This window comes from Heptranchias perlo, chromosome 15, assembly GCF_035084215.1.
Source record: "Heptranchias perlo isolate sHepPer1 chromosome 15, sHepPer1.hap1, whole genome shotgun sequence".
NCBI lineage: Eukaryota > Metazoa > Chordata > Chondrichthyes > Hexanchiformes > Hexanchidae > Heptranchias > Heptranchias perlo.
The window spans coordinates 9,352,796-9,378,769 of NC_090339.1; the positions used below are offsets into that span (position 1 = coordinate 9,352,796).

The 25,974-nt window shown below is 41.0% G+C and overlaps 1 protein-coding gene and 1 long non-coding RNA gene across 10 annotated transcripts in view; one reads left to right on the plus strand and one right to left on the minus strand.

Moving 5' to 3' along the window:
• The window catches only part of si:ch211-26b3.4 (connector enhancer of kinase suppressor of ras 2), a 648,212-nt gene that overhangs the window by 549,451 nt on the left and 72,787 nt on the right, over positions 1–25,974 (minus strand). For all 9 annotated transcript variants that reach the window (XM_067996824.1, XM_067996823.1, XM_067996829.1 and 6 more), the window contains one exon: positions 21,490–21,653. In XM_067996824.1, coding sequence (XP_067852925.1) covers positions 21,490–21,653 — 164 coding nt within the window. The remainder of the gene's footprint in view (positions 1–21,489; positions 21,654–25,974) is intronic.
• LOC137332861 (uncharacterized) lies at positions 9,872–18,906 on the plus strand. Its single transcript, XR_010965753.1, has 3 exons — positions 9,872–9,986; positions 14,900–15,022; positions 18,615–18,906. It is a non-coding gene; the product is annotated as an uncharacterized lncRNA (long non-coding RNA).

The window sequence follows — 25,974 nt, forward strand, 5'->3', positions numbered from 1 at the left end:
AAACTGAGCATCAGCGAGCAGGTTATTGGTGAGTAAGTGCCGCTCGATAGCACTGTCGACGACACCTTGCGTTGCTGATGATTGAGAGTAGACTGATGGGGTGGTAATTGGCCGGATTGGATTTGTATTCATCATAGGATTTGGATTCATCATGACTTCCATACTTTTGTACTCTATGCCTCTATTTGGAAAGCCCAGGATCCTGTATGCTTTTTTAACTGCTTTCTCAACCTGCCCTGCCACCTTCAATGATTTGTGCACATATATCCCAAGATCTATATTTTCCTGTACCCTTTTTAGAATTGTGTCCTCTAGTTTATATTGCCTCTCCTCGTTCTCCCTACCGAAATGTATCACTTCGCATTTTTCTGGGTTAAATTTCATCTGCCATGTGTCCGTCCATGCCACCAACCTGTCTATATCCTCGTGAAGTCCATCACTATGCTCCTCACTGTTTACTACCCTTCCAAGTTTTGTGTCATCTGCAAATTTTGAAATTGTGCCCTGTACACCCAAGTCCAAATCATTAATATATATCAAGAAAAGCAGTGGTCCCAGCACCGACCCCTAGGAAACACTACTGTACACTACCCTCCAATCCAAAAAACAACCGTTCACCACTACTCTCTGTTTCCTGTCCCTTAGCCAATTCTGTATCCATGTTGCTACTGCCCCCTTTATTCCATGGGCCGCAATCTTGATGACAAGCCTACCATGCGGCACTTTATCAAAAGCCTTTTGAAAGTCCACATACATCACATCAACTGCATTGTCCTCATTTACTCTCCCTGTTACCTCATCAAAAAACTCTATCAGGTTAGTTAAACACGATTTGCCTTTAACAAATCCGTGCTGGCTTTCCCTAATCAATCCACACTTGTCTAAGTGACTGTTAATTCTGTCCCGGATTATCGTTTCTAAACGTTTCCCCACCACTGTGGTTAAACTGACTGGCCTATAGTTGCTGGGTTTATCCTTACACCCTTTTTTGAACAAGGGTGTAACATTTGCAATTCTCCAGTCCTCTGGCATCACCCCCATGTCTATGGATGTTTGGAAGATTATGGCCAATTCCACCCTTACTTCCCTCAGCAACTGAGGATGCATCCCATCCGGACCGGGTGACTTATCCACTTTAAGTACAGCTAGCCTTTCAAGTACCTCTTCTTTATCAATTTTTCGCCCATCCAGTATCTCAACTATATCTTCCTTTACTGACACTCTGGTAGCACCTTCTTCCTTAGTAAAGACAAATGCAAAGTACTCATTTGGTACCTCAGCCATCCCCTCTGCCTCCATGAGTAGATCTCCTTTATGGTCCCTAATCGGCCCAACCCCTCCTCTTACTACCCGTTTACTGTTTACATACCTGTAGAAGACTTTTGGATTCCCTTTTATATTGGCCACCAGTCTATTCTCAGACTCTCTCTTTGCCCCTCTTATTTCCTTTTTCACTTCGCTTCTCAACCTTCTATATTCTGCCCGGTTCTACTTGTGTTAACAACCTGACTTCGGTCATATGCCCTTTTTATCCATTTCATCTTCTCACTATCTCTTTTGTCATCCAGGGAGTTCTGGCTTTAGTTGCCCTACCTTTCTGCCTCGTGGGAATGTACCTAGACTGTACCCGAACTATCTCCTCTTTAAAGGCCGCCCACTGTTCAATTACAGTTTTGCCTGCCAATCTTTGATTCCAATTTACCCGGGCCAGATCTGTTCTCATCCCATTGAAATTGGACCTCCTCCAATTGAGTATTTTCACTTTAGAATGGTCAGTGTCCTTTTCCACAGCTATTCTAAACCTTATGATACTATGATCGCTGCTCCCTAAATGCTCCCCCACTGACACTTGCTCCACTTGGCCAGTCTCATTCCCCAGAACCAAGTCCAGCAATGCCTGCTTCCTCGTTGGGCCGGAAACGTTCTTATTAAGAAAGTTATCCTGAACACATTTCAAATTCCTCCCCCTCCTTGCCCCTGATATTATTATTGTTATCCCATTGTATGTTAGGATAGTTGAAATCCCCCGTTATCACTACTCTATAGCTTTTGCACCTCTCTGTAATTTCCCAGCAAATTTTCTCCTCTATATCTTTCCCACTAGATGGTAGCCTATAGAATACACCCAGTAGTGTAATGGCACCTCTTTTATTTCTTAACTCCAACCAAATAGATTCTGTCCTTGACCCCTTCAGGACATCCTCTCTCTCCAGTACTGCAATATTCTCCTTAATCGATACTGCTACCCCCTTCTTTCTTTCCTGAAAACCTTGTACCCAGGAATATTTAGTGCCCAATCCTGCCCTTTTTTGAGCCAGATCTCCGTTATCGCCTCAACATTGTATTCCCATGTGGCTATTTGCGCCTGCGCCCACATAATAAATGTGTGCGTTTACACAGAATGCACTAGTCGATCTGAACGCAATTAATACATAACAATATGGGGTAGAAATTGCTTTGAGCACGCTTTTGTGCGCAAAATGGACAACGCGATCGGAGCACGCGCCTGAACATTTGGCCACAAAGAAGACCCTAAAATTTGTGCAGGTCATTAATTAAAATAAAACAGGTGGGACTACCAGCGTTACTCGCTACATCTACGTGCTGTCCACACTTGAAGAGCTGGTCATTGGCAGCGTGGGCAGGGGGCGTGTCAGGAGAGTCGTATCTGGTGAGGCTGATGGACTAGCTCTGCAGGGATTTTAAACCATTTTCCCCTCGTTCCCTTCTCACTTAAATCTCATCCTTATACATGATGCATGTCAAATTGCTGCTGCTTTCAGAAGCCACTCATCTGTCTCATAGAATCATAGAAAATTTACGGCACAGAAGGAGGCCATTCAACCCATCATGTCCGTGCCGGCCGAAAATGAGCCACGCAGCCTAATCCCACTTTCCAGTACTTGGTCCATAGCCTTATAAGTCACAGCACTTCAGATGTACATCCAGGTACTTTTTTGATAAGTTGAGCGTCTCTGCCTCTACCACCCTTTCAGGTAGTGAATTCCAGACCCCCACCACCCTCTGGATGAAATTTTTTTTCCTCAGCTCCCCTCTAATCCTTCTACCAATTACTTTAAATCTGTGCCCCCTGGTTATTGACCTCTCTACTAAGGGAAATAGGCCCTCCCTATCCACTCTATCTAGGCCCCTCATAATTTTGTACACCTCAATTAAATCACCCCTCAGCCTCCTCTGTTCCAAAGAGAACAACCCCAGCCTATCCAATCTTTCCTCATAGCTAAAATTCTCCATTCCTCTGTACTCTCTCCAGTGCAATTAGATCCTTCCTTTAATGTGGTGACCAGAACTGTACACAATACTCAAGCTGTGGCCTAATCAGTGTTTTATACAGTTCCAACATAACCTCCCTGCTCTTATATTCTATGCCTCGGCTAATAAAGGAAAGTATTCCATATGCCTTCTTAACCACTTTATCTACCTGTCCTGCTACCTTCAGGAATCTGTGAACATGCACTCCAAGGTCCCTCACTTTCTCTATACCTTTCAGTATCCTCCCATTTACTGTGTACTCCCTTGCCTTGTTTGCCTTCCCCAAATGCATTATCTCACACTTCTCTGGATTGAATTCCATTTGCCACTTTTCTGCCCACCTGACCAGTCCATTGATATCTTCCTGCAGTCTACAGCTTTCCTCCTCACTATCAACCACACGGCCAATTTTTGTATGTTTCAATGAGATCACCTCCCCTTTTCCCAATCTATCACCATTCAGATAATAATCTGCCTTTCTGTTTTCACAACCAAAGTAGATAACCTCACATTTATCCACATTATACTGCATCTGCCATGTTCTTGCCCACTCACCCTAATTGTCTAAATCACATTGGAGCCTCTTTGCATCCTCCTCACAGCTCACATTCCACCCCAGCTTAGTGTCGTCCACAAACTTGGAAATGTTACATTTAGTTCCCTTATCCAAATCACTGAGTAGCTGGGGCCCAAGCACTGAACCCTGCCGTACCCCACGAGTCACTGCCTGCCACCTGGAAAAAGACCCGTTTATTCCTACTCTCTGTTTCCTGTCTGTCAACCAATTTTCAATCCATGCCAGTTTATTCCCCCCAATCCCATGTACTTTAATTTTGCACACTAACCTCTTGTGTGGGACCTTATCAAAAGCCTTCTGAAAATCCAAATACACCACATCCACATACACCACATCCACTAGTTCTCCCCTATCTATTCTACTAGTTACATCCTCAAAAAAACTCCAGTAGATTTGTTAAGCATGATTTCCCTTTCATAAACCCATGCTACACTTTGTCCAATCCCATTAATGCCCTCCAAGTGTCCTGTTATCACATCCTTTATAATAGATTCTAGCATTTTCCCTACTACAGATGTTAGGACTGCAGAAATGCTCCTATCCACCAAAAACAAAATTCCGGGATACCTACCTAACCTTACACCCTCCCTTATACAAGGCAGACCAGCTGCCTTTGCACACACAATATGCTCATTGTCCCAGCTGTTTTGTTTATTTGTTCATGGGATGTGGGCGTTGCTGGCAAGGCCAGCATTTATTGCCCATCCCTAATAGTAGTTTAGTAACCTTCATTTTCTCATCAGCGTTCAGTTATCTCTATCATTACTTCTTCTCATAGCCCTTAATCCTCTTCCTAACCAGAGTTTAAAAGACAGCATTTAAGTGCTTCAACTAGTAGACTCATATCCACTACTCTAGGAGGAGGTCGGGGAAATTGGGGGAGGAAGAAGATATCTTCCAAGCTTTACTTGAAGCTTGTCCTCTAGATTTTCACTCACAGTAACATTAAATTAAGAGGGTTGTATTCATCTATTTTAAAAACCTGGATCATGTCTCCTCTTATTCCTCTTCTCTAATGAATACAAGTTCAGTTCTCAGAGTTTCTTTTCATAATTCAAGAGCACAAAGTGCCAAAATTGACTTTGTTTCTCTTTCCTAACACATCGATTCATTTTTTGAATTTAAGTGCCCAATATTTTGTCCCTCAATAAGACATGGCTCTTAGGACTGCCCCCTGAAGTAACATGATGTAACGGCAGCCAGTGAACGCTCATTGAAAATTCCGCAATCAAACGTGATTACTTGTGCTTCATTGTAATGAGGGCAGTCAATTGTTGATAAAGCAAAGTCAATCTTATCACAAAACATACACTTATATGCAAAAACTTGTTCTGCATGTTGTACAAATCAATCCATCATGCTATAATGTAATTATAACGAAAATAATTAATTTATTGAGCCTACAGTTGACAGCAAAGTACATGTGAAATATTGGTAGTCTCATGACCAAGGGAATTGAATTATACTTATCAGGACACACAACAGAAAATACATGGTAAACCATGTTAAATATGATTAAGGTCTGGCTTTTTACAGGCTTCCCTGATCTGTAAAAAAAAAATCTTTCTGTCTAGCCTCTCTTGTCAAGGAGATTTAGACCAATTACCAATAATTACCTTCTTTTCTCTATTATCTTGCCTCAGCTGAGGCAAGGTATTGACATTATTTCTTTTTGTGAATGCAATATCCTCCCTTACCCTTATTGCTACTCCTCCTCCTGTTTCCTTGTGCCGTTCTCTGCTGTAACTCTATGTTCTGCTGTTTTAATCTCTCAGCAATCTCTTGGTTTAACCACGTGTCACGTTTCGGGATTTTTGATCTTTCTTTCCACAATGAGTGAAAAGGAAAAATTGGGAAATCGGGGGCAGTCTGCCAGATAGGTTCGGGGAAAGAAGCCTGGCAAGGGGAAACTCGTTCATCTCAAACTCAGAACCAGTCAGAATCAGAAAAACTGAACAGGAAGTTCAGTGAGCCCATTAATAGGGATAATATGGTGTATTTTTATTATCTCTCTTGCTCGAGGAAGGTTCTGTAGTTAGTTGAATTAAGGCAAAAATTGATTACAACCGTTACTCTGTACATTCACTCGCTGTTTGCAAAATAAAGCAGTTGATTGATTCGTATTTGACCTTGTCGCACTGAAGTCTTTTCAATCCGCCTAATTAAAGATTGAAGAAGCGCACGTGAGGACACATGCAATCGATACGATATTGTCCTACTGTTACACCTCTGGGCTGTGCTACTGTATAACTAGATATTAGGCAGTAGAGTGACGCTCCTGAACATAAGTCACATAGACCACTTATGGAGTGACCAGCATCGTTGCACCCGACATCTGCAACATGTCTTTGATATTCCTATTGCATTGCATGTTTCCCACAGGACATGTTTCTAACTCCACAAACTTGTTCCATCTGCTTTTAGAATTAAAAATATACTTAATCTAGTTTCCCTTGGTTTAATTAATTCTCCTCTATTTTTTGTACAATCTCTAGCATCAATTTCACTGCTAATGATGAGGTTGATCGAACTAAAAACTCAATCTACAATCCAGTTGGTGCAGCCAAAAAAAGGCCATAAAAGTTGACGTATGGAGAAGGTCAGGCCCATACTCTGGACCAGATGTAACCTTTAAGGGTATCTTCCATTGCACCTTTACAATCCCCTCTGTAGAGCAGGGCCAGCCTTCAAGTGAAAGGCAATGTTCACCAATAAATAGATGACTATTGGTGCAGGTTGTGTTTCTCAAGTACTGCGCTAAAGTTGAAGGAGAATGTGCAAGCATCAAGATTGATCTAAAAACTTGTAAATTAGTCACTGTGATAGAAACATTTACTTGGGCTTTAGCACAGATTGAATTGCACTTTATATCAAGGCATAAACTCAGAGTGATTCTAGACACAGATATTACTGTTTTGGTGCCGGTTGAAATTTATCAAAAAACGCAAGTGCAAATTTACAGATAGATTTTTTATTAGATAATATGGAGCTGAAGCAGTATATTGGAATTCAGGTGCAGATCAGCCATGATCTAATTGAATGGCGGAGCAGACCCGAGTGGCTGAATCCTGTTCCTAATGTTACGATGAATTACTGCCATCCTGGGCTTGTATTTATGAAGAAAAGGTACTTTTCAAGAAATGGGAATGGAACTTTAAAATATGGGTAATTAAAAAAACACACAGTAGAGAGAAGGTTTAATTGAAGTTACTGAAAATAAAGATTACATTTTGCAATTGGAAATTGCAAGATAGGATAAATTATTCCATGTGACAAATCTTGCTCTGCAAAGCAGATGTTGTTACAGATATTGGGTGATGTAGTGCATTAGCACTTGTTCAGAAACATTAGTCTTTTGCCTCTGGGACACATTCAAATGCAGTACAGGTATTAGGTTAAAAGCTTCACTTTAGTAATAATGGACATTAAGGATTTCAAATGAAGGGATCTGACAACCTTAGATCAGTTCCCAGTGGATCAAAGATTTTCTTAAGTATAGCAGGGACAAGAGCCAATTTCCCTGCCAAGCTCCAAGAGGAAGAGAAGGAAGAATCAAACTTGTATTTGGCACAGTAAGGAGGTGGTTTTTGTAATTGCATATTGAGGTTATGAGGGTAATGTCTTGTAAGTCAACTCTACACATGACACATAAGTGTTTGAAGCGAAGTAGAAAGTCTTTACTTCAATTCTCAACTACTTGAGGAGCAAGAACAACAGTATATCATCACTGCTGTCATCTCCATTAAGCAGTACAATGATTTGCTTTATTTTTTTTTACACTGCATTTTTCAATGGTCATTTTTGGGGCCTGATCTGGATGTAGGTAATTATATATTTAAATATATTTTCCTGCTCTTCCCACCCCTGCCCTCAGTGGTTTTTGAGCAGGGGGTAAATATATTTGTATTTTAATCCTTTGCTATGGTGTCTGTTCCGTTTTGTCTTGCTTCAATATGGATCTTGTCACTCACTGACATCATTTCCTGTTCCTCCAAGCCAATGGTCACCTGCAACATTTATTTAAATTATTTTTTGCATTCTTCAGAGGCAAAGTGTGGGATCTCAATGGCCTAAGTTTGTTCTGGACTGTTGCAGGAGTATATAGTGGAGAGGAGGGTGGAAAGATGTCAAGCCAGCTGCATCTAAGATTTCTTTTGTTGGAATGTGATTGGATAGAATTTTTTTTTGGTAGAATTTAGTTTGGGAGAAATTGAAATTGAACAGATTTTTTTCATTATAATACAATTAGTGAATAACTAAAGTAAAAGTAAATGACCAATTAGAAAAGAGAAAGAAACAGAAACTTTTAACCAACTGGCATCGACCGATTGTCATGACATAAATGACAGATACAAATATCATTATGATTATAGATTGAAAGAAATAACTTTTTATTGAGCTTTTCATGACCTTAGGACATCCCAAAGTGCTTCACAGCCAAGTAAGTACTTTTGAAGTGTAGTCACTGTTGTAATAGGAACATTGGAATTGCTAGACAAAAAAAAGACCAAGGTCCATCTATTTCGCCTTCTACTATTCTGATACGATGATAATGGAGTTGTTTGACTAATCATAGCATTCAATCTGTATCAATTAGTCCACAACAGACCTAAACATGATGCGATGAAAACCCCACAGGTGGAGAGTTTTGGGAACCATAGATCCAAATATGGGAAAACGTGGCAGCCAATGTGCAAGATCCCACAAACAGCAATGAGATAAATGGGCAGTTAATCTGTTTTTAGTGATGTTAGTTGACGGATAAATATTGGGCAGAACACTGGGAGAGCTCCCTTGCTCTTCTTCAAATAGTGCCTTGGGATCTTTTACATCCACTTGAGAGGACATTTAACATCTTATTTGAAAGGAGGCATCTCAGACAGTGCTGTACTCCCTCAGTGCTGCAGGGAAGTGTCAGTCTAGATTCTGTACTCCAATCTAGGAGTGGGGCTTGAACCTACAACCTTCTGATTCAGAGGTGAGTTTTACCACTGAGCCACGGCTGACACTTTACACAATATTTATATATAATTTGATATATTCTTTATGTTTCTGATGCTCTACTGTTTCTAATTATTCTATAATGAGGAGCAGAGCACCCTGGTGACACACATTTATTGTTTTCTATAACCACTCTACATGGGTGACTCTGGTTTATTTACATAACAAGATGGATTAGGGGCACGGGTGTATTTATTTACATAATGGAGGGGAGTGAGGGGCACAGCTTTACTGATCTGGTAAAATGGTGAATAAAGCACACAGATTTACTTGTGTATGTGAAGGGCACGGATTTATAATGCATTTAAAGGGTGGATGTGGGGCATAATTTTACTTCACTCAATTATTTTATTTATTTTAAAACTTTTATCCTAAGCAATGCCATGGGACATTCCTAATTGTATCTGGAAAACCAAGGCAGTCAACCAGAGTATACATCTCTCTCTACCAACAAGGCAGGTTCTACATGATATGATGTTTCTTCTACTTTCTACTTTCCCCACAACATTGCCTGAATTGGAAATGGCCACTGTCCAGACATAAGAAGTGTTACTAATACATAACAATCAGCACCTAAAAAAGAACTTGGTGTAAATCCAATCATGCATAAAATAATGCTACATTTTTTTTTAAATTGTGGTTTTTAAGAAACAATATGAAGCCAATTAAACTGAACAAAGATGGGGTCCAGGATGTTGCAATGTTTTGGAATATTGCCCTTTTATTTTGAGGGCCTAAGGCAGCCCAGATGATTGGCAAGAGAATCTGCGTTCTGTAATACTAGATATCTAATCCTAACCCTAGTCATATTAAGCAGCCAGAATAGATGATCTCATTTAATCAATACAAGGATGACAGTCAAAAATAGATGTTATTTTGCATAAATTATTCAAAAGAAGATTGTATTTCAGGTTAATAAGTAATGCTGTACAATTACTTTGCTCCTGTTTCTGTTTATTCTTAAATAATGTTCTTCTTTACTTTCACTACCACCAAGCTAAGTCACAAAGTCCATTCTGGCGCATGGCATGAGGTCGTCAGGAGGTCTGGAGAAATAATGAAATGGCAGGCTGAAGCATTCATCCCGAAATGTGGAGGGATTCTTGAGTACATTATGACTGCAAGTCTTATTCGGGTAAGCCCCTCGTGCTCAGTGCCAAAGATCGCTTCCTTAAGAAAGCCATTGTTCTTTTTATACAGTCAATACCTGCTAATGTAGTGATGCCAAGGGTTTCACAGAAACCTACAGCATGGTCTTTGGCTTACTGGATATATCATAAGCCCTCATACATAACAGGTTTATTAATAAGAGATGAATGGGAGCAATTAAATGAAACAGCAGATTACAGTCATTTACAGAATTTATCTATTCCTACTTGCATATAAAAACAATAGAGGTGTGACCCTGCATTACTATTCTTAACAAAAGTAGCAATAACTTTACGTGGAGTCTTAGCCTAATTTTCCACAGACCCTCACGCCTTTCTCTTGCTGGCCTTAGAAGAACTGGTGAACTGGGATCGCACTTCCAAGATATACTTTCCATAACCTTTGAAGTTCAAGCAACAACAAAGGGGATTAAAATATTTATCTCTCACAATTGCATCAGGTTTTGCAAATCATCCACAGGATTTGAAACACACAGAGTGCTTTCTGGCCATGGCCCATACCTCCTGGTGGGTCAGCAGATTCAAACTGAAAGGCTCAGCTTCTTCCTGGGATCTTATTAAACTGTTTTTAGCACTTTGTTTGGGGTATGAGACTTTTGCTCATCTATGGAACTATCAGCTCATTAGGCTAAAGCCAGCAGCAATAGAAACAAGTTTACCCATAACTTTTCATGGGCTTTCAGCAACCTAAATTTAAAGTGACTAGCAGTTTCCTATACATAGATATTGAAATATAGGGCTGGATCTTGCTGGAAAATAACAGCTGTTAATGACGCACGCCGTTATTAATGCGCAAGTCGGTCAGCAAATTCAGGGGATTACGAGATACGCCATGAGGTGCGAATTTCCAGAACTTGCTGGTCGATTTACATCATTCCACCATTTATTTCGCACAAACGGCATCTCGCCCTTAGCCTCCCCGCTATTTTTAAAAACTTGCTGGATTTGCACATTAAACGTGTCGCAGGAAGTTAGGGCTAGAACTTAACAGTATAACACCTTTACAACGATGTGATAATTGTTAACGCAAAGCCAAATAACCTCTCTAGCCCAGAAAGGAGAGGGAACATTCCTGCATGCAGTAAATTGTTGTTAAGAGATTTTAAAAATGTCAAATTTTATATCTTTTATTTTTTTTCTTACTTTTCCTTTCTGTCTCTTTTTTCTCTCTCTCTCAATCCAATCTTTCTTTCCCTTTCTGTGCCAGATTTGACTCTAATTCACCCTCCTTCTATGTTGTTTCTCTGTTCCTTTCTCAATCCTTAAATTTCATTGTTCCTAGAGGTTTTTATTTTGTTCTATCTGTCTGGGCAGACTTTTAGTGCCAGTCTTGCCATTCACATTTCTATTAGGTAATAATATTCAGGATGCAATGTTGTTTCAACACTCAGAAGAGGGTCATATTCAAATGCAAATTAGATAGATTTTTTTCAGAAAACAACTTTTGGGGTACATTATAAGTGTAATTTGAGACATGACATGTGGTAAGTGTAGCATGCTTAGGAGGAAAAAGGTAACTTTGGACCTATGGTTCCCAAAGCTTTCCATCACTGGGGTTTTTCTCATGTCATTTGTGAGTTTGTTGTAGACTAAGTGATAGAAATTGATTGCTATGATTAGCAATCAACTCCATTATCATTGTTAAAGGCAACCACAGGATGGTAGAAGGCGAAATAGATGGACCTTGGTCTTTTTTCATCTAGTAATTCCAATGAACTTATGAAAACATTGCAGTGGTGTACCCGCTGGGTGTTCCACTGTTCCTGATCATGATGGATGGAGCCACTGGTTCTATACTTCATGGATCAAGAATGTTTGTCCATTTCATACACCTACCCTGCCATTCATTCATAAATTTCTCAAGGACCAATATAGCAATTCCCAAACACAACTGGGTTACAATGTCCTCTTCTTCTGCTTGTTGTTACTGATTTTTTACTTACTTTTCCTTTCTGTCTCTGTTTACTCTCTCTTAATCTACTCTCTTTCCCTCTCTGTCTCTATACTTCATTTGACTCTAATTCACCCTAATTCCTTGTCTGTCTTTTATTCTGTTTCTTTATCCTTTTCTATCATTGGTCAGGAAAAGAAACCATTGTGCACGATATTCACGAGATCCCAGATGCACCATTGACATCGCTGCACCGCTATCAGACGGATGTTCCAGCAATCTCCGGCGCAAATATAGTGCAATGCAACGGTATCCATAAAGGTCCCATCAACGTTGTTCGCCGCCAAACCCGTCATTGCAGCAATTTCTGGCCCATTATATTATGTTACATTTCATTACATTATATTATATATATCTAAATTTAGCACACTCTACTTTTACCTCCTGGTCTTGGATCCAAATCCAGCCCAGACTGATGGCGTGAAGTTCTGGGTTGGCTATGAGGATTCTATAGGAAAATCTCAACCCATTTTGTAGTGGTGCAAGTCCACCAAAAGCACAAATTGATACTAAACTGAAAGTTTCACTCAGAGACCACACAAAGGAAACAAGCCAGCCTAAGGTGAGAAATGATTCCGATTGAGTATAAATTAAATTTGGGGCAGAGTGCAGAGAGTTTTATTTTGCAACTGGCAGAGCTAAACCTGACCATGGAATGTGTGATGCTGACCCTCAATGCCCAAAGTATTCCACTTCCCAACACTGACATTCTTATAATATTTCGAAAACTAAGATTTTTTTTAAGCAACGAAGGAATCAAATAAAACTGTGGTAATCCATTTGTATTGCAATGTATTTTTAAATATTTCCTCTTTCTGGACACAATTTGTTCATAGAGAATTATATTAAGTACAACCTTGTTGCTCTGATTAAACACAGACATCTTTGTATCCAGAAGTGAAGAAATAAGATTGAGCACACTCCCCCAACTTTGCCCCCCGCAATGCAGAGTAGTAAAGAAGGTAAAAGCTCCTTTCCCTCTCCTAATTACCACCACTATCCCTTCACCACGCAATCCCTGCCTCTTAGACACAAATGAGGTGTGTTGCAAAGTAAAAAGCCTCAAAGTTGCCAAACAAACTACAAGGAATCACAGGTCAAATGAAACAAGTCTTCAGCAATGTCTTTGCTTCCTATTTTGAGCTCTTTTCCTCTGTAGTTTCATCTAGGGTTCCACACATTTTGAAAATAATTATTTCAAATTATGCAATTTGAATTCCATCATCAGGCCAACTTGGTAAAATGTGTCCATGTGATGTCTTCTGAAGACATCAGGTTGACTTTTTATGCTAACATCAGCATCTGAAGTTATACTTGGAAGCACATAAAGAAGCTAGAGCCTGATCACACAGAGTAAGGAATGAAAAGATATGGATCATCCGGGCCAACTGAAGGAACCCTTTTCCAGAGTGGCTTACCTTATCATAGCCCAAAGATTAAGAGATGAACCAACATTTTTTGCACATTTATGCAGCATCTTACTACACAGCTAGGAGTGCAGTGTTTGGTCCATCAATTGGAACTGTAAGAGCAATAAACTGGGATTGTGTGCAGTGAAACTTCCGAGTCATTGTCAGATGCTATTCTCTTATCACCCCTATATCAGGTCACAGTCTGCTCCCCAGGTAATTTTCAACCCCCAAGGTAACTATTCAGCTCCTAAACAAGGGACAATATTTAACTAAAAGCAAAATATTGCAGATGCTGGAAATCTAAAATAAAAACAGAAAATGCTAGAAATACTCAGCAGGTCAGGCAGCATCTGTGGAAAAAGAACAGAGTTAATGTTTCAGGTCTTCTTTCAATTTAGTATACTGTATCCGCTGCACACAATGCGGTCTCGTCTACATTGGGGAGACCAAACGCAGACTGGGTGATCGCTTTGCTGAACACCTCTGCTCTGTCCGCAAGCATGACCCTGACCTGCCGGTTGCTTGCCATTTTAATTCCCATTCCCACTCCTATTCTGACCTCTCTGTCCTCGGCCTCTTGCACTGTTCCAATGAAGCTCAACATAAGCTTGAGGAACAGCACCTCATCTCTCGTTTAGGCACTTTACAACCTTCCGGACTCAACACTGATTTCAATAACTTCAGATCATAACCACTGCTCCCATTTTTTCCAGAGAGTAGGTGCTGGTAATGGTTCTGCAGTTGCCATTTACAGCTCCTCTAGACTCACCTTTTGTTTCTTTACTTGTCCCATTACCACCCTCTTCGCCTTGCACCCCCACACTGCCCCCCCCCCCCCCCGCCTCCTAACCTTTCCCCGGCTCTGTATTTGCTTAAAAACTGTTAAATCTTTACTTCTTCCAGTTCTGACAAAAGGTCTTCGACCTGAAACGTTAACTCTGTTTCTTTCTCCACAGATGCTGCCTGACCTGCTGAATATTTCCAGCATTTTCTGTTTTTAATACGACATTTAATGGGGTTTTTTCCTCTGACTTATTCTTTCCCATAAAATGAATAGCTGATGGTTGTCAAAGTTATATCCTCAAAGGAGAAGGCTAAAGGTTTCTTCCACAGTGAAAGTCACTTTTGCATGAAGTCCCAGTTTTTCCATTTACGCCATTTTCATGAAATTCTTCCTTCTGCAAAAGGTGTGACCGCCACAATTACGTCCCTGGATGTTGTAAAAGAAAGCTTCCAAGGAGACAAGGCACAGGGAAAAATATTACTTGGCCATGGTGAAACACAGGATTTAAATGTTTCAGTTTCATTGTCGTTGTGTAACAAAGATTTTAACATCTTTCAAAGTTCCACCATGCAGCCAGAAGGATAGGAAAGAAAAACATTTTAAATATGATTTGGTACAGCCAATAATGAGTGCCACTTTGTGTTCCAAGGTGAATCACAAATCTTATTTACCGTGATCCATTCCAATAGGTTGGGTTTTTTATATTTACATTACAATTTCTCTTTCACCTAGTAGGTTGTCCCAGTAGTTCAAAGGCAAAGTCTCCATCTCTCAGACGGGAAGGTCCGAGGTTTGAACCTTTGCTAATCTCAACTGGGATAGTAAAAGAGGGCGATACAAGTAACATGGAGTCAGGTAAGGGCAAAATTGGGCAGAGTTTCTGTTCTGAATCGCTGCCCAGCAACCATTACTGGAAGTGCTTGTTTGTGAATACTGGGCAAAGACACAATTGGACTAGGTTGCGATGTCTTTTACAGTCAAACAGCTTGCTGGGATTCACCATCCAGGCTCATACATAAATAATGGCCAGTTAGGTGAGGTACTAGAGGGCAACCACTGTCTGTGGAACTGTACCCTAGTGAAAAAAAGAAAAAGACTTGCATTTGTACACAGCACTTTTCATGACCTCAGGGGTCCCAATATGCTTTACAGCAAATGAAGTACTTTTGAAGTGTAGTCACTGTTGTACTGTAGGAAAAGAGGCAGCCAATTTGCGCACCGCAAGGTCCCACAAACAGCAATGACCTGATAATCTGGGTTTTTTTTAAGGTGTTAGTTGAGGGGTGTATATTGGCCAGGACACTGGGGATAACTCCACTGCTGTTCTTCGAATGGTGCCACGGGATCTTTAAAATCAACTTGACAGGGCAGGTGGGGCCTCGGTTTAACACCTCAACCGAAAGGCGGCACCTCCGACAGTGCAGCACTCCCTCAGCACTGCACTGGAGTGTCAACCTAGGTTTTATGCTCAAGTCTCTTGAGTCGGACTTGAACCCATAACCTTCTGACTCAGAGGTGTGAGTTCTGTCACTGAGCCAAAGAAAAGGTGGATGTTTGTAGCTGCAATTACCTGTACAGAGAGGTGATGCTCTTTCAGACCATGGAAGGAGAGAAATTTCAAAGGGTCAACCAAATTACCAACAATAGGAAATTACACTGAGACGAGAAAGGGCTTCTCAAAATATCAAATACATTATATTGTAAAGAAATACACCTAAGAAATCATTCCAAAAAGCCTAAAATTCATCTCAATGACCTGTTCAGCATTAAACAAAATTCTAATGTCCGTTGTATTTAGCACTGGATACCCAATACTAGCAGCATGCTACATGTAGGATAGAGGATGACTGACAGTTAAAAGCAGTAATTCAAACAAATGGTTCTGATGACATCATAAACCTTTTATGAATGACAGCAGAGCCGTGACACTAAATGTATTGCTTTCAACTCACTGCCAAACATTCATCAGTCATTGAACTATATAGTCGATTACGTATGTTCCTGTTAGTGACTTATATTCCTGTTAAAAAGCATTTGTACTTGTTTTTATGCTCCAGATGAAGGATGTTGGTGAGGGAGAATTCAGGCACTTAAGTGGCAACATCAAGCGCTTCCTAGTCAGTTGTAGCACAGCCAGATATAGAGTAAAGCTCCTTTTACTCTGCTCCAACACTGTCCCCTCGCCTCTACCTCAAGTGCACCCCCAACTGTGGCATTTATTTCCTGAGTGGCAATGCCAATTAATTCCAAGTAAGGCAGATTCATGCTGCAAGCCCGAACTTATTTCACATCTCCTTACAGCCAGTAGCCAAAGGAAAGGAGTCTTTCATCCCATCTGTCTGCCTAGATTTGAACCCAGAGGCGAAAGGCCAATGTCTAACCCACTGCATCACCCATTTCCTCAAACTATTCTATGGTCTGCACATTCAGGATAGAAGAGGTAATGTGATGCAGAGGAAAGGATAAATAAAAATGACAGTAGCATGGAAGCAGAAGGTGTATGACTGACACTATAATCTGTCTTCTAGCAGACTACAGGAATATTAACAGTGCCTTTCAACATATTAGACATGAATAAAAACATATTGGGCTCAATTTTAAAACCGAGCTGGGAAGGGGGGTCAAATTGAGGTTGGGAAACCCATTAGTACGGGTCCCCCGGACGTCCTTACGATTTTGACGTATGCTTTTTTAACCGCATTCTCAACGTGCCCTGCCACCTTCAGCGATTTGTTCACATATACCCACAGGACTCTGTTTCTGCACCCACTTTAAAACTGTACCATTTAATTTATATTGCATCTCCTTCTTCTCTAAGAAAATTCATGGAATAGATAAATCGAACCCTGATATGTTCAAGATTTGCACGAACTCTAGAACCAGGGAACACAGGTCAAGCTCAGGAGAAAGAAAGTGCACAGACAGTTTAGAGTGAACTACTTCACACAGAGGGTGGTGAGTGCATTGAATGAACTGTCCAGAGAAGCAGTCAGTGTGGGAAAATTGAAGGAAGGATTGGATGGATATTTAAGGGAGGGGTATTCGTTTGAGTCCAGTCAGTCCTCTCTGCTTTTATACTTTCCTATGAAATATTGTGTCTGCATGACAACCAAACTGTTAGCTCACACGGTTACTTGTAAATTTCTACATTTATATTCAGCGCTGGTTCACAGAACTTGAGTACATGTTTCTCACAGTGGGAACAAAGTTGATGGCAGAGAAAAAAAATAAACAATTATAGCCAAGTAACTGCTTAACATGTTTACACAACATTCCTTTGTCCACTGTTTTAACAAAGACATTAATCCATTTAAAACAAACAAGTTAATGCCCAAGTTAAAATAGTGAAAGAGGAATATTGTAGGAATACTACCATATCAGCGGTAGTTTTATTAATTTCACAATATCTTTCTTTGCAGCACACACACACCCACACAGGAACATCCCAATATCATTGTGCTACCTCATATAATCATCACCATAGGCTGGCTTTGAACATCTACACCTCCATCAACTTTCACCTCTGTGTTTCCATGACAGTATACAAGATCAAATTTGAATTCACATGGTGCAAACAGTACAAATCCAGGGGGAAAAATGTAACTACAACATTGCTCCAAAATAGCACAATAAATTCAGATAATGCTACATTGGAGAAAAGAAGTTACATCAAAGTTTGCAGCACACAACAACTGGAGCCCTCCATAACTTACATTTACACAAGGTTGCCATTATACTATCACATTAGTATCATTGCAGGTTTCAGGTGCACACGATACAAAAAGCAGCATGATTCAGCAGTCATGTCCCAATCAACCTCCTTATGTGCACAGAAGCTGAGAGGTGTGGGGCCACCTCTAGCAGTTAATTTCACACCATTTGGGCTTCATACTGAATGTGTTATAGCCCCAGACTACATGTGAAGGCATATTTGTAAAGTGTCCAGATCCTCCACAGACCTACCGGGAACTTGTTAATCTTGGTCTGGAATCTTTTCAGTGTTTTGAGAGAGGTAACTCTCCTGTCCGCCATCTCTTCAAATTAAATATTAACCACCCAGGAGCAGAGCTCTCTGGATGTGTGTTCAACAGCCTAAAACAGACATGTAGGAGTCTGCAAGAAGAATGTTCCATCATCTCAAATTTCAGATGACTTTGACTAAAAGTCCTCTGTTGTGCTAATCAATCTTTCTTATATCTCGAGTACCATAATTTGACATAATCACAGAAGCCAGGTCATTTATTTTGATATTATTTACCTTTAAAGTTCTCTATTTATAACAGGGCAATCAACAATGCACATTCTGTTAGAAAAGTTTAATTGAGAGTAACGTGCATAAAATTATCTTATTACCTCCAAGAGCTAAATATTATGCCTATTTTATGTTAAAATGTGTGGCCTGCCTCTGGCTAATTTAATACAGACCTGAATTTTGTAATTATTTTAGATTATCATAAATATTGGAGTTTAAGACATGGATTCTGCTGCTATCTCATCTTGTCCCACCTCCATTGGATCTGCACTGCAGTAATTCAACGAACAGGAGCACGAAGGCTGCAGTTGCTACTACAATCACTGCCGTGTCAAGGGTCGCATGTCTATTGACTGAAGGATCTACTTAATATAGAACTACAGTCATGCACATGACACATTGATTGTAATGACAAACCGCACATAAGCTATGAGATTGATGAGTAAATGATGTCATCTTCTCTGGCTTAAGGAAACAAAATATTAAAAGAAGCTGAAATTAAAAATTTGCTTTCCTCTCTTGATGATTACTGATCCTCACTGAAATATTCATTATTTCCTTTTAGAATCAAATTAACAAAATTTTAATTGCTTCGACCAAAAAAGTGCATTTATATAATGCCTTACCATGTCTTCATAATAGTGCTCTTGATAGTCAATTACTTTGAAGTGCAGTCACTGTTATGTAGATGAACAAATTTTGTGCACAGTTAGATCCCGTAAACAGCAAACAGATGAATGCCCAGTTGAAGGTGGGGTATTGGTGAGGGAACAATGTTGATCAAGATAAGACTTCAATGGAGACAAATTGTAATTAATGAAGTTCCTGATAGCGTATGCTGTACCTCTCGTATTCCTTTCTTCCGTTAGATGTCAGCTCTGGCTCAGTGGTAGCACTTTCGCCTTTGAGTCAGAAGGTTGTGGGTTCAAGTCCCACTCTAGAGACTTGTGCACATAATCTAGATGGACACTCCCAGTGCAATACTGAGGGACGGTTGCACTGTCAAAGGTGCCATCTTTCAGATAAGACGTTAAACCGAGGCCCCGTTTACCCTCTCAGGAGGACATAAAAAATCCACGGCACTTCTTTGAAGAATCTACAGGCATTTGGAGAGGCAGGGACTAATTAGGAACAGTCAGCATGGTTTTGTGAGAGGAAAATCATGTCTCACGAATTTGATTGAGTTTTTTGAAGGGGTAACCAAGAAGATAGATGAGGGCTGTGCAGTAGACGTGGTCTACATGGACTTCAGCAAAGCATTTGACAAGGTACCGCATGGTAGGTTGTTACATAAGGTTAAATCTCATGGGATCCAAGGTGAGGTAGCCAATTGGATACAAAATTGGCTTGACGACAGAAGACAGAGGGTGGTTGTAGAGGGTTGTTTTTCAAACTGGATGCCTGTGTCCAGCGGTGTGCCTCAGGGATCGGTGCTGGGTCCGCTGTTATTTGTTATTTATATTAATGATTTGGATGAGAATTTAGGAGGCATGGTTAGTAAGTTTGCAGATGACACCAAGATTGCTGGCATTGTGGACAGTGAAGAAGGTTATCTAGGATTGCAACGGGATCTTGATAAATTGGGCCAGTGGGCCGATGAATGGCAGATGGAGTTTAATTTAGATAAATGTGAGGTGATGCATTTTGGTAGATCGAATCGGGCCAGGACCTACTCCGTTAATGGTAGGGCGTTGGGGAGAGTTATAGAACAAAGAGATCTGGGAGTACAGATTCATAGCTCCTTGAAAGTGGAGTCACAGGTGGATAGGGTGGTGAAGAAGGCATTCGGCATGCTTGGTTTCATTGGTCAGAACATTGAATGCAGGAGTTGGGATGTCTTGTTGAAGTTGTACAGGGCATTGGTGAGGCCACACTTGGAGTACTGTGTACAGTTCTGGTCACCCTATTATAGAAAGGATATTATTAAACTAGAAAGAGTGCAGAAAAGATTTACTAGGATGCTACCCGGACTTGATGGTTTGACTTACAAGGAGAGGTTAGACAGACTAGGACTTTTTTCCCTGGAGAGTAGGAGGTTAAGGGGTGATCTTATAGAAGTCTATAAAATAATGAGGGGCATAGATAAGGTCGATAGTCAAAATCTTTTCCCAAAGGTAGGGGAGTCTATAACGAGGGGGCATAGATTTAAGGTGAGAGGGGAGAGATACAAAAGGGTCCAGAGGGGCAATTTTTTCACTCAAAGGGTGGTGAGTGTCTGGAACGAGCTGCCAGAGGCAGTAGTAGAGGCGGGTACAATTTTGTCTTTTAAAAAGCATTTGGACAGTTACATGGGTAAGATGGGTATAGAGGGATATGGGCCAAGTGCAGGCAATTGGGACTAGCTTAGTGGTATAAACTGGGCGACATGGACATGTTGGGCCGAAGGGCCTGATTCCATGTTGTAACTTCTATGATTCTATGATTCTAAGAGCAGGGGAGTTCTCCCCAGTGTCCTGGCCAATATTTATCCCTCAACTAACATCACTAAAAACAGATTATCTGGTCATTATCACATTGCTGTTTGTGGGAGCTTGCCATGCACGAATTGGCTGCTGCGTTTCCTATATTACAACAGTGACTTCATAAAGTGTTTTTGGACCTCCTGAGGTCATGAAAGGCTCTATATAAATGGAAGTCTTTCTATTTTTTTCTTTTAGTTATGCAGTCCAATTGGTGAAGCACCAAATGGTAAATGGCACACAGTCCTTATTCTACCCACTTTTGAGAATTCTTACAGATCCTACAGTACAGTACACTATGGGGGTAACTTTCCCATGGATGTGCTGGTGGCAGGAAACTGGAAAGTGGTAGGTCCACTGTCAGTGATTTTTGGATAGGCAATAGTGGTCGGTGTCAACACACACTTGAAAAATTAACCTTCATCAGTTGTGTATTTTTGCTTTTAAACCAAGAAATAATATGCCATAATGAATGGCCATTAGAAAAGTAATTAAGTACTAGATAACTGTATTTTAAGCAACCGTTTGAGCATCATGTCCAAATACCCACTGCAATCTTCTCTGGTGATATTTATTATCAGGGACAAGCAAAGGATGGAACTGGAACTTACCAATGCACAGAGCAGATCAACTGCTTCCAAGATAAGTTCCTGATGGCCAATGCGTGTGACACCTAACTCCTCAAGCTCCTGATGTGTAATGTGTAAAAGCTGTTCTCCATTGATCTTTTCCCTCTCAAAGTTTTTTATATATTGCTGGAGACAGTCGTCGAGCCCTGTACACAACATAGAAACAAAAAGAGCGTGAGTACTGCACTGATTATCATAGAAACATAGAATCATACAGCACAGAAGGAGGCCAATCAGCCCATCGTGCCTTTGCCGGCTCTCTAAAAGAGCTATCCAATTAATCTCACTCCCCTTTTCTTTTCTCGTAGCCCTGCAAATTTCTGCTTTTTAACTATATATCCAATTCCATTTTGAAAGTAACTATTGAATCTGCTTCCACCACTCTTTCAGGCAGTGCATTCCAGATCATAACAGATTGTTATTAAGGTAGGATATGAATTTGGATTCATTCAATATTCAGCTACAATATGTTACCATGCTTATTTTGAAATACCACAGCAGAGGCCTCCACTTCCTTTGGAGGAACCACTGCTGATTACAGACATCTGGGGCATGACCAGAAGCAAGAGCTTCTAATTCTGTTCCAGCAGTTAATCATTGTACACTTACACTACTTAGTTCCTTTATAGCCATTACCATTGAGGGATCACCACCTTAATTATCTGTAGCCTCCCATTTACTTACCGAGTTGAATTCTAAGTGGAGTGTCTGGCAAGGGTAAATCTTATCAAGAACCACTGACTGACCGTGGATATGTGGAAGCAGGAAGGCAAAGATATGTATTGGGATTCCTAAAATGTATTTCAGCTTTCAGTATTGTTGAAATCAATAAACAATACACACACACGTAAGTTGATCTCCCAAGGAATGCTCGCAGGACGTTAGAGGACATGGTGTCGTGTAAAAAAGTAATCAGGCTGCTGTTTGTAAGGCTTTCTGAGGGGGTCTGGTCACCAATGACCAGAAACTCAACTAGACCAGACACAAATGCTGTAGCTACTATAGCAGGTCAGAGGATGGGTATTCTGCAGCGAGTGGCTCACCTCCTGACTCCCCAAAGCCTCTTCAAGTAAGGAATGTGATGGAATACTCTTCACTTGCCTGGATGGGTGCAGCTCCAACAACACTCAAGAAACTCAACACCATCCAGGATAAAGCATTCCGCTGGATCGACACCCCATCCACCATCTTAAACACCCGCTCCCTCCAACACCGCCGCACCATGGCTGCAGTGTGTCCTATCTATAGGATGCACTGCAGTAATTTGCCAAGGCTTCTTCGGCAGCGCCTCCCAAACCCGCGACCTTCGCCACCTAGAAGAACAAAAGTAGCGGATGCATGGGAACACCATCACCTCCAAGTTCCCCTCCAGTTCACACACCATCCTGACTTGGACATATATCGCTGTTCCTTTATTGTCGCTGGGTCAAAATCCTGGAACTCACTACCTAACAGCCCTGTGGGAGCACCTTCACCACATACAGCAGTTCAAGATGACTCACCACCACCTTCTCAAGTATAACTAGGGATGCGCAATAAGTACTGGCCTTGCCTTCAACCCCATATCCCGAGAATTAATAAAAAAGTGTTAAGCAGGATGGGGAAGTGGGCATTTGTTAGGGGAGAGACTAGTCTGGGGAGACTAGGAAACAGTTAGGGAAGCAAAGTAGTGAGGATATGAGGTTATTGTGGGTACTTTGTGTAGTAGTGAAGCATCAAGGAGTAGTCGAGAGAGGTACAAAGTGTGGGGGCAGTGATTAGTTGGGGTACTGAGGCCTACAGGTGGAGACATGGAGTGGTGAGAATTCAGGTTGATAGCTAGGGCAAATGAACATTTTGAAGGTAAGTGAGTAACGACAGAGGGAGTCGTTAGTATTTGGTGGGGAGCGTAATGGGTAGCGAGTAACTGAGGTTAATGGTTCACTAGTATTGGGGATGGTTGGCAGTTGAGGGGGTGAATGAGCAGTGTGGGGGTGAGCAGTGGGAACCTGGGAGATGTCAATAGTCAGGAGCTGGGCAACAGTGGGCATTGGGGTAAAAACAGAAAATACTGGAAATATTCTGCAAGTCAAGCAGCATCCGTGGAGAAAGAAAGAGTGTTAACGTTTCAGGTCGATAGCCCATCATCAGAACAGTGGGCATTGGGGGATTTACAAGGCAATGGAGTACTGTGTGCATCTTTGGGCAATTCATTATAGAAAGGACATCAAAACCATAGGAACTGTAGACCTTAGATTCAATAGAATGATGCCAGGGTCGCAAAACTATAGTTATAATAGACTTGAGATACTGGAACTATTTCCATTGGAACAGAGCAGCCCTAGAGGAGATTTAACAGAGGTGTAAAATTATGAAGGGTTTATAAAGACTGTTTCCTCTGATTGGGGAGTCAGTGACAAGGAGTTATCAATTTAAAATTGTCTGTAGAGAGTGAAAGGAGAGGTCTGAAGAAATGTTCTTACACAGAGGGTTGTTGGAGAATGGAATGCTCCACAATGAGTGGTTGAGGCAGAAACAATTGCTTCTTTTAAGAAAGAAGTGGATATATATATTTGAAGCAGAGGGCATACAGGGAGAGGCTAGGGCAGTGGGATTAGTTTTTGGATTGCTGTACAGAGACAATGGGCGGAATGAATTTGTTGTGTGTTGTAAATGTCTGTGGTTCTATTTAGTAAGCACTGGAATAGAAATAGTGGAGAACATTTTTGGTCAAATAATGTTTTCACACATTGGCCTGAGATATGTCACCATGACAGCTGTGATCAATTATAGTATTTATTACTGTCAACAAATCACAGGTACTGACAATCAAAACCTTTGAATTTAATGAGAAGCTTTCAAAATTCATTTATTTGTTGGGGGGAAAACGCAAATTATTGGCACTTACCACATTGTTAACACAGCTGTGATTAATTAAAATGTTTGCATTACCTAACTATAAAAAACACTGGTGATGGAGTCAAAGCATTTGTTTTCCCCCAAAAAATATTCAAACATCATTGTTCTTTTTAAAAAAAACTCAATATTGTTTAACAGCATAAGGAAAGACTCTGTTTTTCTCTGTCAATCTCACATCCTAGCCAGAACAGTTAAAACATATGAAACTTTTCCTGACAAATTAATTCAACTGCTCATTCTCGAAACATCAGGAAAAACTAAAAAAAAACTTTAAAATCATTCTACATCGTGAGGGGGTATACCCTGAGACAGCCTGCCACTCACAGTGATATAATCCTACTGATGCGTGGTTGGAAATTCCGCACTTGGTCAGACTACACCTTTTCCCTGAAGCTAATGCAAGGTATACAGTCACCAAATACAGCCTTAAAGCTCATGGTTGGGAATGGGGCTAATGACTCAGGAACATGGAAGGGGGGAGGGGGATCTGGTGGCCAGTAATGAGCTGAGGTGCATTGGGCCACATTATTCCAGGACCCTTTCCCCATCAGTACTGTCACATCCAATCCTCCCCTAATATTGACCGACTGTGGCCCCCCTTAATTGTTCATGGACTCGAACCCGGGCCCCCCCACCCTCCCCAGTACCCCTAAGCCTGGAACCTCCCATTGCTCCTAAACATTGGGATTCCCACACTACTCCTCTTGAACCCATAGACTAAACCCTCTATTCTCAGGTGCTAGGACTCTCCAGCCAGTACAGCCAGACCCTTCAAGTGACCCTCATCCCCACCAGTGTCACTACACGCAAAGGCTCCCTATCCCCAATGGTGTAAACAGAGCCGGATTTCCATACTTAAAGAAGGACTCCATCAGTTTCCGACAGGTGCCCTCCTCGTCTGCTCAGAAGAGCAGACTAAAATCATCGCCCTTGGGAAGAGAGAAGGATTTCAACAGCTGAGCCCCGCGAGTGATTTTAACGCCCCACCCATCTGGTTTCCGCCGGGCGGGCAGGATTAAAATTGCCCCTTTAGTGTTCTTTTATAAACTGAATTTTGAAGCTTCTCAGGTGGACACAAAGGTTTTGATCCCCAACATCTGAGCTTTGTTGATAGAAAATGTAAACATGCCAATTAATTACAGCTGTGCTAACTATGCAGCTAGGTCATGTGCGAACAAAAATGTTCTGCTTCCTCAGTCTCCAGCATTCAACTAAACCCCCCCCCCGACCACCCACCCTCCCCTCGGGCCACTGTCCAGTTCCAGCTGTTCACATTGCCCCAAGTGCTATCTGCCCAAGTTCCCATTGCATGCCTCTCCAGACTGCTTACTCAACTGACCACCACCCTCAGTATTTTCTGTTAATAAAAAATTCTGTCACTAAAAAAGATTTCTGTAGCTATGAGCAATGAAGAAAATCTCGACAATTTTTTAAAAAGCAGAAACAGCTCTAAATATTTGGGCTGCTAGTCAATGATACACAGGTAAACATTGTTGAACAGAAGATTTTCAATATAATAAACACATAAAAAAGACATTTCACTGTAACATGCTTAAATTTACCTAGAAA